The sequence below is a fragment of the Arachis hypogaea genome, chromosome 2 (assembly GCF_003086295.3).
Source record: "Arachis hypogaea cultivar Tifrunner chromosome 2, arahy.Tifrunner.gnm2.J5K5, whole genome shotgun sequence".
In the NCBI taxonomy this organism is placed as follows: Eukaryota; Viridiplantae; Streptophyta; class Magnoliopsida; order Fabales; family Fabaceae; genus Arachis; species Arachis hypogaea.
In genome coordinates, this window is record NC_092037.1 from 88,912,218 (window position 1) to 88,929,885 (window position 17,668).

The 17,668-nt window shown below is 30.1% G+C and overlaps 1 protein-coding gene across 1 annotated transcript; it reads left to right on the top strand.

The window, feature by feature from the left end:
- The first annotated feature begins 2,678 nt into the window (after positions 1–2,678).
- Positions 2,679–12,469, top strand: LOC112727603 (auxin response factor 17-like). Its single transcript, XM_025777420.2, has 3 exons — positions 2,679–3,782; positions 4,845–5,426; positions 12,170–12,469. The coding sequence occupies exons 1-3, from the start codon at positions 2,679–2,681 to the stop codon at positions 12,467–12,469; spliced, it is 1,986 nt and encodes a 661-aa protein (XP_025633205.1).
- Positions 12,470–17,668: the final 5,199 nt, after the last annotated feature.

Sequence of the window (17,668 nt, forward strand, 5' to 3'; positions counted from 1 at the left end):
TTAATATAAAAAGAAAATAAAAACATTCATGACAAGGTAAAAATAATAAAATATTTATTGTTCATGTTCCATATTGGTTTAAAGTCACTTGATATTTTTAAAATGCTAGTAAACGAATGTATTTTGAATTTTGATTTTAAATTTCTGATTATATTTTATTTTTTATTTACATAGGACTGGGTCAGCCGGTTCATCCACTAACTCAGCGGTTGAACCAGTGACCTAGTGAACTGAACCGTTCGATCACCGGTTTGATTCTGACAACTATGACATCAACGCATGATTAAATAATGGTTAATAAAACTAATTTATTCTTAACTAAATCGATAACTAACTAAAAAAATTACTATCTTAAACTTAAATAAATAAACATATACACAAAAACAAATACCAATTGAGTATATTCCAGAAACTACGTACCTGCACTCATATATTCCGGAAACTCCGCTACATGCATGGCTTCCAAATCCAAAACTCGCATGAATGAAGGCTCCTCAAACGGCTCTTCGTTTGCGAGTGCATTTGCCACCTCTGTCACATTTGGAGCCATAGTTCTGTCACCTTGATCTTCATTTCCGTTTGGTCCAACAACTTCGTAGTTGCTTTCAAACTCTTCTTCACTGTCACTATTATAATCTTCCCATAAAATATTCCACCAAACATCGTTATGGGATATCTGTACAGAATACAAGATATTTTTCTTGTCCTCTCACAGTCAATCTTTTCATAGATCACGCCTTTGAGCTCTTCAAAGGAGATTGTGAAAGGAATAACAACATCTAATGGATTTTCACAAACAAATTTCACTCCTTCAGATGTTTGTAACAAAATCTGACCAAAATAATACACTTTTAATAAAACTTTGTCACTCATTTTTTTCAGTCACTTAAAAAAATATGAACTTGACTAATAAATTTCTTGGTTTCATGAAACACAGCAAGAAAAAATCAGGAAAAGAAGCCGTTGAAGAAGGAGAAGAAGACGTTGCAGAAGGAGAAGAATACGCGACTAGATCTCTTCTCTAAGTTACACACTTTTATATATGTCCATAAAATAAAATCGGACCGTTCGATTAGCTTAACCGGATTCAAAAAAAAATAAAAAAACCAAATGATACTGTTCGATTTGATCCTCCATAGCGTTAAAAAAATTATCCAGAACAAGTAAAATGGAGGGTCTGAATTCTACGTTTTAGATTACAAATTTCTCTAGCTGCAAATCGAATCATGTGATTTGTGAAGCAAAATTTTATGACAAAAGCTTAGACTCAGAAAAAAGCTATTCCACAATTTTATCTTGTACGCCATAAATTTATATTTAAACAGATCACACCTAAACCTTCCATGTCCATAAAATTGAGCCGCAAAATGGCTACTTGGAAGAAAAATTGAATGACAAGGACTTGCAGACATTTGTCGAGGTTGAAGCAGAGGAATTGACAAGGAGGACAACTGTGAGCCGAGGTTCAACACCAACATGGGATGCAACGCTTAAATCTGTTACATCTATCATTAAATTAGGCAAAAAAATTATCTATTTTGTTGTCTAACTTCTTTTGTTTTTATCCTTTTGTAATATTTTTGTATTACTTTATTACGTGATTAAAAATTTAAGTTCAAATTAATTTAATACATGAAAAATTAATTCAGTCAAAACTTTTTTAACAATTAATGATAAGATAGGAATCATAGGATGACAATAATTTAAATTTTAATATGTTATTTCCTCTATCTATAAATCTGTGGCATCTATCTATAAATTAGGATAAAGTCTAATTTCCTTCTTATGGTCTAATTTCTTTTTTGTTTTTATCCTTTTGAAAACTTTTTTGTATTTTATTTAGGATTTAAAGTATAAGTAGTTCAAATTAATTTAATAATTAATACATAAAAAATAACTTCATAGACCTGGCTTGGGATTGTCTGATGACGTTTTTCTTAATATTTTTTTTTTTGTTACCGTTAATATTATTTATCTATTACTAATTTGGTTCAGACTTGAGAGATTTCCGGAACGAAAATTAAGGATGGTTGTTCTGGTATTATTACTCTTTCTTTAACAGCCATGCTAACGTAACAATCATTATTATCCGATTATTTATCTAATTAAATTTATTTTTCAATTCCTATATAAATATTGAAAATATAAATTCTAATTATACAATTGAGTAATTGTTATGGGAAGTCAAGAAGGTAGTAACATAGACACATAGTAGTATTAAGGTTGAAATGAATGCAATTAATTAATATCATCAACTTGCTTTGCAAATTGAACTGCATGAAAACTTGTCTTTCCAAACGAACTAAGCCATGTTCATTAGGGATATAAATAAAAGAGAGTTTTTAATTACTACTAACTAAAACGTAAAAACGCACATACAAATGATAGAAGTAATCAATGATTAGTTAGCAGTGATGACCATAGACATTCCCATTCCAAGACAGGGGGCAAAACCGTAACTACAGAGACGCTAAGATAGATCAGAAGAATATTTAACTTAATTTTCAAAATTCAATTTAATTTGATTTGGTGAGTGTTTTTCTAACTAACCACACACAGTGACTATGACAAGGTCGTAGCTATTAGAGGCTGCATGGTTTGCTTCAAAAAAACACACACTAATCACTCTCACAAACACTCATACCATTTTAGCAACTAACTTTTGCTTCCAATCAGCCATGCCTCGCCGTAGTCCTCCGTCCTCATCATCGCCGCCGAGGCCAACACCTATTCCGGCCAAATTCTGGCGTGCATGTGCTGGAATCTCTGCGCACGCACCAGTAGTGAACTCTAGGGTTTACTACTTTCCACAGGGACACATCGACCAAGCTGCTTCGCAACCGCTTAACCTTTCACCTCTAGTTTACTCCAGGCCGGTCATCCCTTGCCGTGTCGCCGCCGTCAACTTTTTCGCGGACCCTAACACCGACGAGGTCTTCCTCAAGATTCTTCTCCTTCCTGTCACCGATGGATCCGCTCAGGATTTTCTTTCACCTGCCGTCGCCGCCGAAGGCAGCGGCAACGGCAATGGCGACGATGAAAAGGTTGAGTCGTACGCCAAGATTCTCACGCGGTCCGATGCGAACAATGGCGGAGGGTTTTCGGTGCCGAGATTCTGTGCGGACTTGATCTTCCCGCCGTTGAACTTTGAAGAGGACCCGCCGGTGCAGACGCTTCGCATAACCGACCTCCACGGCGCCGTTTGGGAGTTTCGCCACATCTACCGAGGGACGCCGAGACGGCACCTCTTCACTTCTGGCTGGAGCAAGTTCGTTAACAGCAAGAAGATTATCTCTGGCGATACTGTGGTCTTCATGAAGGACTCCGATGGCAGGATGTTTGTCGGAATCCGTCGCAATATGTCACCGGACGACGGTATCTCAGACGGCGGATTGGATTGGTTATCAAAGATCGTTGGGATGGACGAGGGGGAAAAGGAAAAAGAAGAGGAAGATGAAGAGGTGATGATGGAAGGGTTTGCAAGAAACGGGAAGGGGAGGGTGAGTTCGGCTTCAGTGGCGGAGGCGATGGAGCTGGCGGCCCAGAACAAGCCGTTCGAAGTTGTTTACTATCCAAGCGTGGGTTGGGGGGAGTTTGTGGTAAAGGCAGAGGATGTAGACGTGAAGATGAATGGTATTCTCTGCAGTGTTGGGATGAGAGTGAAGATGGCTAGAGAGAACTACGATTCTTCACGGATGACTTGGTTTCAGGGAACAGTTTCTGGTGTTACTATTCCCGGTGAAGCTCAACCATGGAGCGGTTCTCCTTGGCGCATGCTTCAGGTATAACATTTGCCCGCTTTGTGAATTTTGATTTGTGTGTTTATATAGTGATATGGAGACTAAATCCTCATTTGTACAAGATTATTCATTTTTTTTTAAATTTAAAATTATTTATAATGGTCTTTTAGATTTAAGTACGTATATTAATGTAGTTCTTTAATTTTGTGATAACTGGATAAATAGAGTGCTGAGATAGCACCCTTACTGCCACGCTGGATAATGAGTAAAGGAGGTCGTTATCATCCAAACAAGTTGTTTTGTATATGAAAGGAGAAGAAATGATGGAGATCTAAATCAATTGTTTTGGTGTCCATACTTAAACTTAGAGGACTACTATAGCTAATTTTAAATTTGGGAATCAAAATGGATAATCGCGTTAATTTTAAGGACGGTCGTGATATGGACTTTGAATGAGAATTTGCAAGAAAGAAAAAAGAAAAAGAATGGAATGAAAGAAATAAGGTAGAAAATCAACTGCAATCAATTTTACGTAAAATTGATAATTAAGAGTTGGTAGATGATACCAAATTTTTATCTAATGATTTCTTGTGGTGTGTTCTTGTGGTGTGTTCTTGATTTCTCAATCTTAACGTGACAGTTGTTTAATAGTAATTATATAATGATAATAAATAATAATAACAAAAAAATTGGAAAGAAAGAACCATTTTCTTGGTCTGTTATAGTGTGTCAGCAATTTGTTTGTGTGTTGTTGTAGTTTGTTACTTGAGTATATACTATATAGCATAATGGATGAATTTTTACTGAGATTGTTTTGGTGGCTAACTAGAAAAAAAAAATACGAGAGAGTTTCTTGGCCTTTTGTGAAGGGAAAAGAAAAAGAAAAAGAAAGGAGAGTTGTTTTGGTCTGTTATGTGAGCGAGTGAGTCATATATTTTTAATAGATTTTGATTGAGAATTATTTAATGATAAATAGATCTATTTAATGTTATTTCTTTTGAGATGATAAAATAATATATCTAACGAATGAAAATTCGGTCCTAATATCTTTTCTTGAAGCTGATGTTAGCTTTTTTATTTTTTCCTTTTCTGATAATATTATAGATTACATGGGATGAATCTGAAATCTTGAAGAATGTAAGTCCCGTTAGTCCATGGCAGGTGGAGTTTCTTTCTGGCACACCTTCACTTCCTCAAGTATTTCCCCCAACAAAAAAGTTCAGAACTGCAGACGGTTCTAAAATTTTCAGTCATGAAGTGGAAGAATCCTCCTTTTCCATGACAAGACTTGCTATTCCTGATTTAGCAATGGGAGTGCTGAATCAAACATTGTTGATGAGTAGTTATGGCACCCCTTTTCCTGCTAGCATTCAGGGAGCCAGGCATCCTCTACTTTCTGCACCTACTTGTCCCATTTTTCCGATTAATCCTCCTCTGTCTATTGCTAACTCCTTTGAGAATAACATTAGACCAAGGTTAAATGCTATGTTGCCAGAGCCTAATATTGACACTCATAAACCTGAAAGCTTATCTCCACATAACAAGTCTAGTTTGACCCCTAACAGCAACTCAACCAAATCTGGGACTGCTTCTTTTCAGCTATTTGGTTGTACTATTCAAACAGATCAAGCTTCTGATGAAATTGATGACCATAGCACCGCTAAAAATGACGCAGGAGAAGACAACGTATAATAGAGGCATTGACAAACCAATTACATAGAATTTGACTTACACTGTTAACATTATTCTGAATTCAAATTGATCACTAGTTAAGGAGAATGAGTATCTTCTACTCAAACTAATCACTGTTAGTGTATGCATATAGTTTATTAGTTCTTAAAAGAATAAATGATTAGTAAAATATAGAAGTGATGATTCTATTTTTTATCATTGTATTCTTTTTTTAACAAAATAATATTCTGTAAAATTTTATGTTTATTTGTCTTGTTTATTAAATAAAATATATTTGTATTTCTACAATTTATATAAATGAACTTGTACTAATATACAAAAAATTAGTAAAAATGAATATAAACAACATAAACTTTGATATTTAATTTATTTAATGCTTTTATTTTGACTACTGAATTAAAAGGCAAGCAGTTCACATTTCGTTTTTAATTTTAAATATTAATCTTTTATGAGCATGCGCAGCACTTATAAACTTCTATTGCTTTTGGTCAAATTAAATTCAAAACTCATATATATATATATATATATATATATATATATATATATATATATATATATATATATATATATATATATATATGTTACATATTTAAGTTTTTTTTTGTCAACTAAATCCAATTAAGTTGGTCAAAACTCAACAAAAAATAGTTTTATTAGTGGAGCGTGAATACATGCTCCTACTATGTAAATGTTCTCCTATTTTCTCTTCCTTCTTTTTCTTTTTCTATTTCTTCTTCTTGATTTTATTCTTTTCAAAAGAATAAATCAAAAAGAATTTTGAGAAAATAAAATAAGAAGAAGACGAAGAGAAAAAAAGATGAAAAAGAAGAAGGAGAAAATGAGAAGGAGAAATTCAAGTAAAATGAAACTAAACGAACGTAAACTAAACTAAGAAATGAACCGAAATTTATTAAAGAATAAAAAAATTAGTCAATATTTAAAAGCAGCATCAATTGAACCTCACTTAATTCACAAATAAACTGAAATTAGTTCAGATTTGAACAAAAACTAACTAAACAACCACACATAAACAAGTTCAGCAAATTCAAGTAAAATGAAATTAAATGAACCTAAATTAAACTAAGAAATAAACCGAAATTTCTTAAGGAATAAAAAATTTAGTCAATACTTAACATCAACATCAAGTGAACCTTAGGTAATTTACAAATGAACCGAAATTAGTTCATATTTGAACAAAAACTAATTAAACAACCACACATAAACAAGTTCAGAAAATTCAAGTGAAACGAAACCAAATGAACCAAATTTTCTTAAGGAATAAAAAATTTGATTAATACTTAACAGTAGTATCAAATAAACCTCAATTAATTCACAAATGAACCGAAATTAGTTCATTTGAACAAAAACTAACTAAATCATCGCATATGAACAAGTTCAGCAAATTCAAGCGAGGCAAAAGAAATGAACTGAAATTTCTTAAGGAATAAAAAATTTGGTCAATACTTAACAGTAGTATCAATTGAACCTTAGTTAATTCACAAATGAATCGAAATTAGTTCAGATTTGAACAAGTAGTAAAAACATTCAATTATCAACGAAAAGACACTGGATTCATTTTTGGATCCAAATGAACCTCAAATAAACTAAGAAATGAACTGAAATTATTTAATAATGACATTAAAGAAAATTAGAACTAATAAAATTGTTAGCAAAATATTGATTTTGTTGGTGATTACAATAACAAGAGAAAAAGATAACGAAAAAGAAGAAGAAGAAAAATAAGAAGGAAAGAAAAAGAATCCGTATGCACAAATTTAAAAAAAGAAACTATGACCATAAATATACACGCGTGAATTTAAAATAATTAATTAAATATAAACTTAATTAGGTCATGACTTAAATGTGAAGATTTATTCTAAAGTAGTATTTATTGCTTAGTCTCAAATAATAACTAGGATAAATGTAAGAGATTTTTAAGGGAGAATAATGGACAATAAAGAATCCATTGCTAAAGCAATTCTTTTCTCTTTTTTTCCTCCCACAATATTTGAATCTCGTATATTAAAAGAAGATATAAGATAAATTTAAATTATTATCTCCTCTTCTCTTTAACTTGATTTAAAATGGATAGAGATTGTTGCCTCCAAATAATGTGGGTGGTCAGCTTATGAATGAATGAATATCATTGCAACTCAGCTAGAAGACAAGTTTCAATATATACACTTTCTGTCTGAGGATAATTTTGTCTCTAAGAGAGTACATAATATTATCTAGTCCATTCTTCTTTCTTTCTTTCTTCAACGATCATAACATCCCATGCCAAAAATAAGAGGTATTACTATTTTGATATTCCACTCCTTATATAACCGTATGCTTTTTTTTTAATCCATTGAATAATTTTATTGATGTACTGAAGGGAAAAAAAAAAACTTAATCACGGGAAGACAAAGCATGTCGTTCAACTAAAATGAGTAATAAGTTTCAATTATTTATATGCAAGTAAATGAAATATAGTATAGGAAAATGATCACATATACCTGAGGAAAAAAGCGGAATATGGTATTATTCATGGTACGAAAAGTTAGCCTATTTACATAGATGTTGAGAGGATAAAAATAACCTTAGTTGCAGAGACAAAATATCAACAAAGAGTAGTTCTAATTCCTAGTGGCTTAAAACGGGTGTTAGTGTGTGGCTTGTGGCTAAGTGATCACCATAGACTCATACATTATTTTAAAAAAAATATTCTCAGAAATACGTTATTTACTTATTTTCGCTTTGAAATTTTGGTTTTGTTACAAATATAATTTGTGTTTAAAATATTTACATTTCTTTATTATTATATCTTCATTATAAAATATAATTGAAAATACTGACAAAAAAATTTTAATAATATCCCCTATTTTAATTTAAAACTAACTACATTTTTAATTTTAAATTATGAGTTTCACAAAATTTATGGTTTGAATTACGATTCTTGAATTAGACTAAAAATATTTAAATTTTAAATCTTAATTTCATTTTAAACATAAATTACATATAAATTGAGAGTATGTGTTGTCTCAAATCTTTTATTCTATTGTATATTTCTTTAAATTTTAATAGTTTAATTATTCTGTATTTATAATTTGATTGTTATAAAGGTATTCGTAAATTAAAAGTATTCATAGTTAAGAACTTAATCAGATCTTTAATTACATATTTTTTAAAAATAATATTCTATTAATTTTAATATTTTTAACATAAAAATAATCTAATTACAAAATTAAAAGCAGTATAAAGACTAAATTAAAAATTATAAATATTTAATTATAAATTTGATAAAATTATAAAAACTAATAAAATAATTAAACTACTTTTAATTATACAATTTTCAAAACCGTATAAATCAACGCTAATTATTTCATATGAACTTGTCAATTTAATAATTCCTTTAGTAATATAACCAACAGAAATCATAGTACTTTAATTTAAAGTTTGAAGAGATATATTTTTTATTCAAATTATTCAGAGTGATTTTTTTCATTTATTGATAATCGATTAAATTTGTCCTAAATACAAAAATATTGCATAATATTAAAGAACTCTATATTATTTTCAATTATTCATTTTATAATACATTAAAAAAAATTTCAACTTTACCCCCACAAATAATTCATCCATATAATATACAATAAACAAATGAATACAAATTTTCATCCATATAATATACAATAAACAAATGAATACAAATTTTATATGCATTTAAATAGTTCGATTTCATGATAATTTCACTCAATTTTTTCTCTCATCAAAAATATTATTTTATCTATCACTGTATTTTGCATAATTTAATTCATCTCTTATTTTTTTGGAACATTGCTGTATTTTTTAAAAAACAAATTATCTAATTACATGTATACTATTCTTTCCATTCAATTAGGATCATTTCTTATTCATTCCATGATTACCAAAAATTGTTTTCTTCCATGATTACACAAATATGCCTATTAGGCCTATTTCTAACAAATTGCCAACTCGGCTGTATGCTTAAGATCACGCGAAAAGCCAAAAACACACCATGACACCAAGCTTTATTGCACATAGTCAAATAAAATAATATATAAACTTCAATACTTTTCAACTACATAGCCGATTTGAAGTCCACCGTAAGTTTCTTCTCTTCATGTTCACTTAAAAAAAGCTTCCAAAATCTTAAACGTTCAAATAATTTATATTATATCTAAATGATCAACATAGATGAAATATCACATTCCGCTAAATATAACGGAATACGAGAACCGCTTCCGTTAGTATATACTATTAATTTTGTTTACGTTAATATAAGTAAAAAAAACTTCTCTTTCCAAATCAGACCATGTTATAAATGAAGCAATAATGTTTCGCATCCATGTTATAAATGTTGGTGAAGTAAAGAAAGAGGCGGGCTTGGAGGTGGTTCGGGTCTGAGCTTAGAATGTTGCATTCTTCTGCTTGTGGAGCTTGGCTATGGACACTGCTTGCATATAGGCATTGGGCTTGGCTAATAGCAACTCATATTTGAGTGTATCGTTAAGCCCAGCTATGAAGAGTGAGACGATCCAATTCTTGCTGAGTTCACATACATGGTTAGTCAGCTCTTCAAACTCTATTTGGTATCCCTCCACCTTATTAAATGTAAAACTCGATAAAATTATAAAAAAAATAATTAAATAATTAATCATTGAATTAAAATAGTTAAAATGCATTTAGACGGGTCAAAAATTAAAACTTAGGAATTTGAGAATTTAAAGATAATAATTGAATTTAGTGAATTTTTTCGAGTGGGAAGATGTAGATATTTTGAAAAAAATAAACGTGTAAAATGCATATTGGTAAATTAACTGGCAATATCGGCTTAAATCTGTCCGACACTATGAGAAAGACTATTAATTATAAGTGAAGAGAGTTAAGAAATTGAAATTTATAATTTGGCGAGATAAAAATAATTAAAATATGAATTATATGCTAATTTTAAATATTTTGGCATAAAATTAGATCAACGGGCTAAAAAGAGTGAACTGGGCCAAAGTGGGCCTAAGCCCACATGCATATATAATCCCTTAACTCAGCAAAGTTTCAACACTCAAATCCCTTTTCTTGTGAAATTCACGCTGAAATAGAGAAGGGAGGAGAAGAAGAACACAAACCTTAATTCCACAAACTTTAATCCTCTATAACTTTTGATTCGGAGCTCCGATTAACAAGCTGTTTGTGGCCAAACATTCGTATCAGAACTTTTTTCGATTCTATCCGAACAAAGTGGTAAGAAACTCTGTATTTCTCGTCCAATTTCCTATTTTGTCTAGTTTTGCGTTTTTAGTTTGGTTTTTGAAAAAATCTTGTAATTTTGGTTGTTTAGGAGTGCTCTACTATGAGCTACTGTTGGGTTCCATCACTAATCTCAGTGGGCAAGGTAAGGTAACTCTAAATCCTTGTGGTTTGTTGAAATTGTGAGTCCCAATATTGATTTTTAGTAATGTATGATATTTGATTGTAATTGGTGTTGATTGGAGTTGATTTGGCTAATTAGAGTAGTTAGATGTGAGCTTGGTGGTGAGACTTGGTGTTTTGAGCTTGGGAGAAATCAATCAAGGTATGGTTTAAGTTTCATTTAAATACTATGTAATGTGACATGAAGTCCTAGGCTAGATGTCCCTAGGAATAGGATTGAATTGTATGATTTGATGTGTCATAATGATGAAGTGTTGGATTTGATTTTGATTTGGTGATTGATTGTTATGAGTTGTGAGAATGCGGTATGAATTGTCGATTGAAATTATGAACTGTTAAATTGTTGAAATATTGATTTGAATTGAATTAATGAATGTTGGACCAGAGGCCGTAAATTTGGACTGGAGGCCGTAAAAGGTAAGTTGGTGAATGTATTGAATGCTGATTCATGAGCTTGAAATGGTAATTATGGAATCGAATATGTGAAATGAGGTAATGATTTGTTAGAATAGCGGAATTGAGTTAAGATGTTGAAATGAGAATTTAGAGTTGTAATAGGTAATTTAAGTAAGCTTGAACTTGGTTGATATCAAATGAGTGAATTGGGATGATTGAGGATATTATATTGAGTAGAAATTGATATGGCTTGTGAATCTTTGGAAAAATTGGTAAATTTTGTTTTTGGGCAAAAACTAATTTTTGGTCAATTTTGGCAGGCCAAAACTCGGTCCTCAGAGTTAAAAATTTAACAAAAATATATTTTTATGAAAGTTTATTTATTGATCTTTCCAACGGTTCAAAAATGGTTGAAAAATGATTTTTAACGAAAAATTTATGTGCATTTAAAGTTTTGGTAAAAAATTGCATTTCTGCAGCATATCAACATATCAGCTCTTTATTTATTCGTTTTTCAACGGTACTCAACGTTTTTCTTGTAATGGAGTTCCGGCATCGACGACTCACCAACAGAGCTAACAGAGCTTCGGTCAGGTCGTCCAAGTATACTATGGCTCAGCGACCTTCATGAAGACTAACGCTAGGCTAGTATGTAAAGTGACTGTAATTTTGTTAATAACATAGTTATATTCCTTTGTATATCATTACTAGGTATCCTAATCATATTATTCCAATGCAACATGTGTAGTTGAAGTCATTAGATTGTGAGGCGATATTGGCGGAGACGTTCAAGTACTCAGGACTATTATGTGAGTAAACATAAATCTGATTATCTTCTGCTAAAAAATTATTAGAGATTAATTGTATATCTGTCGTACTAATCACAATAACTTGTGTTAATTACACAGGAGTCCTACACATATAGACTAAAGGCCGCGACTCAACAGTCTCAGCAAAGTGGAGAGGACCTTACCAATGGCTCTATAGCTTCAATTGTTGATTCCGATGCGGATTGGCGTGAGACCGCCTCAGCGCCGTACAAGAACTACATATACAGGATGGGGTTGTTCTTCGCTAGCAGCCTCCGTACCTCCATGTTGAGGCCGTCGTTAGGCTCCACCACCAGTCGAGCCCAAGGAAAGCGTGGATTTGATGCTGCAGGTACAGGAGCTCCAACGCAGCCTTCAGCAGCAGGCTCAGGAATTTAACAATTATCGGGAGAGGTATCAGAAGATCCTCACCTGTGTGACGTCTACGGATGAGCTCAAGCTGGAGTGGAGGGAGTTGCTAGACTGGATGCAGCGTATGGAGGCTCAGATCGAGGTGTACAAAGCCCAGATGCGCGCCGCTGGCATCGACCTTGCTGGTGGCATACGAACATCACCGCTTTCTACGCCGCCGACTTAGGACCACGGGACTAATGACAACGACGATGACTACTTGGATCTGTAGTTATTAGTTTTTTTTGTTTTATTGGTTCATTGTATTTATTTGATGTACTTGACTTTTAATATATTTGAAAATTGTATTATTTATTTTAAATAAAACTTTTTTATTATTTATGAATTGACCACTAATTATGTGAAAAAATTTAAATTTAAAATTAAAATTGACCATTTATTTCAAATTAAAAAAAAAATTGACATTACCGTTCAACGTAAGAATAATCCGACGGTAATAGTGCGTGAAATAACATTTTTTTGCGCCATCAAACTGTCGAAAAAATCTGCCAGTATTGTCGGACAAAAAATTTCTGACAGTAAATATTTACCAGCGAGATTTATACCGTCTGATTGTTTTCGACGATAATTAACTTACCATCCGATTTTATTCATTTTTTCGATAGTACTCAACATTTTTCTTATAGTGATTAAAAGTGTAGTGTTCTTTGTATTTGTTGCTTATAAAATTCGACAATATATCTATCGAGTTTTTATATTTTGAATTGTTTAAAGAACGCGACTTGATTTGTATCGTGTTATGCTTAATCTAAGTTTAAATTCATCAAATTTTTATAACCTAATATTAAATGTCACATTTTTGAAAGTTTGAATGATTTTTCTTATGTTATGAAAAATTTTCGTAACGAAGACCCATGTTCAAATTTGTGTCTATGAATTAGAGATATTTTGCTGAGTTGTCATATTTACGTATTTGATATATTTTGGACACGATATTCATTCACATTCGTTGATACATAGGTCTTCTATATCCAACAATGTCTTAAGAAAAAATAAAAAATTCTTCTTCGGATATATTTGGACACATCTAAATATTATCATGTGTCAACGTGTCCAGTCTTATTTTTAACGTGTATTTTTAAAACGAGTTTAGAAATAATATATATTATTATTTATTAAAATAAAAATATTTTAAATATTTTATATAATTAAAAAAATATTAATAAAATAGTTGAAATTAATCTATATTTTAATATCAATAAATACAATTTATCTAAAAAAATACTATATATTTTTTATATATACAGTATCCAGAATTTAAAATTTGTGTGTCTGCGCGTCAGTGGTCAAATATCGTGTGCAATGTCTGTGCTTCTCTACATCATAGTTAAACTTTAATTACCAAAGTTTTGTCTTTTCTATCTCATCATATATAAGCTATTCGTGTCATACTCTATGTTCAACTAAGAAGGAAAAAATGAAACACTGTTTTGGATGTTTATGGTTTGAGTTATGAGTAGGTTTTGTCACTAAATTAATTGAATTGAATTTCTCCATTAAAGTTGCAAGTAGGTTATAATTTTACAATCGTCATAAAATGCTTAAATCTCAAATGAATTCTTGTAATTACTCCAAAAATAGATCTCCGGGTGAAATATTTAACCTTTTTTTACTTTGATATTCGATTATGATAGCTCACTGTTAACTTACCTCTCACATGTTGATAGTGTTAATATAATCTAAAGTTGCAAAATGTATTGAGTCAAAATGGTAAAGTTTTTCGAGATAATTCAAAACTATAAGGATCAACTCAAGAGATTGTGATAATAAAAAGTGGGGAAGCAAATTGCTTTGGTTAGAATTATGAGAGAGTCATGTGCTTTGAGGTTTATTTAGTGATGATAGTTTTCATCGTGTCCTTGTTCTCAGCTATAATCTCTCCTGAAGATCTGCTTCAATACATCTTGTCACATATCAACAATGCTCATGGTAGCTTGTAAATGGGTCTTTAAGCGATGAAAAGATGCAACTTCTTATGTCAGAACCCTCTATTTTACTCTCACTTCATTTGATAACTCTGGATGGTGAAATTCAAGACAACATTGCAATGAGAATGATTTCATCTATTATAAAATTAAAAAAGTTAGTGAATATATATATATATATTCAAAATTTTCAACATCCATCTATATATATATAGATTTAATATTTATTTAAAAAAATTCTATAATTACTAGATTTTATTAATGATGGTCGGATTTTTAGTTGTGTGTGTTTTTCTAGGTAAGTAATAGTCTAAACTCATGGAGGATTTTGTATTGAAGAATTTTGTTTTTTGGGAAGGCTTTGAATTAAATTCTCTCTCCCATTTTTCCTTTCGAGAAGTGTTAGGAGCTAGTAGAATCTGTAATATATAATTATTAATTAGCAATTATCAATATTTTTAATGGTATAAGATAATATCTAGTAGTGTAAGATTACTCAATTTTTTTATGATTAAATGCTGGTCAGATTTTAACAAAAGTGTTAACTCTAGACTTTCTCTTCGCGTAATCCCTCTCAAGTGCATATCGATCCAAACTCATGGAGATCAATGCTTCAAATAAACATAACTTCTCTTCTTTGTAAAACACTAAAGGACGATATACATAATAGAGGGGATGAAGTTAGTGTTATAAAGAGCTGCTGCAAAAAAATTTTTCACAAGGATGTTGAATGTATATAATTTTTAATGTACATTATATTATATTTAGGTATTTTGATGCGTACCGCATGGACATCAACGCTAGTAGAAATCAAAATCTCGACCAAAGATGTATGCAGCCATGCATTAATATTACATGAGTTAACCGTTGCTACAATGACTAATATATTTTCACAAAACTACTACATGACCAAATGATTTTCTTAACCAAATTTCACCAAATTTTTTAAAAATAAGAATATCATTTTTCTTATCCATTTTTTTTTTTGAAAAACACAAAAATAGAATTTATTATAGGCTAGGAAAAGAAACAAAAACAAAACAAAAATACTCAACACAAATAAAAAACAAACCAAAGTACAAAACACAAATAAAGAACAAACTAAAATACTCAATACCTTCTCTCTACTTTTTCTCCTGTTTCTTATTCTCAAATTCTCTTGTTTCATTCAAATAATCAAATGTTCTTTTTTTCATTTTTTTTGTTCCTTTGAAATTTGCTATTAATTGAGGAATTCATTCAAGCAAACAAGTTTTGAAATTAAATTGTACAGAAATATAATACATCAATTATTTTAAATTATACATATTTTTAATTGAATGCTATAGAAAAATAACACTTAAATTTTAATTAAGAAATAGAAATATAAGCAAAATAATATAAAAATTATTTTGAATGATGCCGCTTTTTTAATTATTGAATAACACAAATAAAAAAATCAAATGAAAAAGCATATAAACATTAGTTGGATAATACAAAAACGTAGCTTGAACAACACCTAAACTATTTCGTGTTTATCGTCATAAAATTATGTATTTGCTTACAATGTTTCTCTTAAAAGATTTATGTGTCTACATTTAAAAAATTTATGTGATTATCACTGATAAATTTCGGTATTTATTTCTTTTTCTCTTAAAAGATTTGTGTGTTTACATTGAAGATTGTAGTGTTTTCTTATGTTTTTCTGTGTGGTTGCTTTAAAAATTTTGTATTTATCATTAAAATTTTTTTGAAGTTATTGTCAAAAAGTTTGTGTTTTTTCCCCTATATTTCTTTTAAAAAAATTTGTTGTGTTTACTTTTAAAATTTTCTATGTTTATTGTAAAAAAATTTATACGTTTATCATTAATAAATTTCTACGTTTGCTTCTTATATTTCTCTTCAAAAAGTTGTGCGTTTACTTTTAAATTTTTTATTTATTTATCGTCATAAAAGTTTTGTATTTATTATAGACAAAAGTTATGTGTTTATTATTTTTTATATTTCTCTTAAAAATTTATCTTTAAAAAAATTATGTATTTATCGTCACAAACTTTATATATTATTATCTCTAATAAATTTATACGTTTGTTTTATATGTTTCTCTTAAAATATTTGTGTTTATTTAAAAAAAAATTTGTAGCGTTACAAATTTTTTTTAAAAATACATTTCTTCTTTTTTTTCTTTTTTTTTTGTTGCTCTTATTTATTCTTTTTCTCATAAAATTTTTAAAATACATAAAGAAATAAAAAAATAAAAGGTACAAGAGTAGAAGACGACGATACACAAAGAAAAAAATGCGCAAAAGAAAGAAGACGATAAAAGCAATATACCGTAGAAGAAAAAAACAAAAAAGTGGCGCATATAACAAGTATAACAAGATTTGATAACTCAAAAGTTCTAATTTTTATTAGAATGATCCATACATATATAAAATTTTAGATCTACTATATATTCAAGTTTTATTGTCATTTAAATCTAATTAAGTAGGTCTAATACCAATGAAAATCGTTCTTACTGAATGAGCGTGGAGTATGTACCCAAAACCCCAAACATACATTACCTCTTGCTTCGAATTCTAATATGAAAAATCATTTATATCTTCTACTCAAAATTGCAATAATAAGGAAATTTGAAACTCTCTCAAAATCTCTCAAAAAATTCTTTCAAAAAACTACAGGAAAATTCAGTGTTGCGTTTGAGATCATAAAAAAAACACAAAAATAGAATAATATAGATTCCTTAAGATACTAATAAAACTACTTGTTCATTATGTTCAATTTTCTCCTTCACATTTCTTGCATTTCTCGCATTTCTACTAGTTTAGTTTAGGATTTAGTGGATTGAGTTGGTTTATTTAATAGATCGAGTTTCTCTAATTCAATTTTTTCTTGTTTTTCTCTCTCTATAACTATGACATCGAATGAAACTGCAGTAGTTGTGGTGCATTTTAATTAAGGTTCATTTAGTTTCGTTTCATGAAGTTATTTTGGTTTATTAAGTAATTTCGGTTCATTTCTTAGTTTAATTGAGGTTCATTTGGTTTTGTTTTGCTTGAATTTGCTGAACTTATTCATGTGTGCTTGTTTAGTTAGTTATAGCTCTGATATTTGTCAGCTGTATACACTTGAATAATTTATAATAAGATGCAATTTTTTCTTACAGTGTATGTGTTAGTTGTAATTTTCTTATCACTCATTAGTCATTACTCTAATCGTGTTTTGTCAAGGGATGTGTTTAGTACTTGATAACTATTTTTGT

Bases quoted from the DNA above. Each gene is read 5' to 3' on its own strand.
- LOC112727603 (XM_025777420.2), top strand. From the start codon at position 2,679: ATGCCTCGCCGTAGTCCTCCGTCCTCATCATCGCCGCCGAGGCCAACA. The intron at 3,783-4,844 runs GTATAACATTTG...ATAATATTATAG, and splicing joins CTCCTTGGCGCATGCTTCAG to ATTACATGGGATGAATCTGA. The intron at 5,427-12,169 runs GTATAATAGAGG...TTAATTACACAG, and splicing joins ATGACGCAGGAGAAGACAAC to GAGTCCTACACATATAGACT.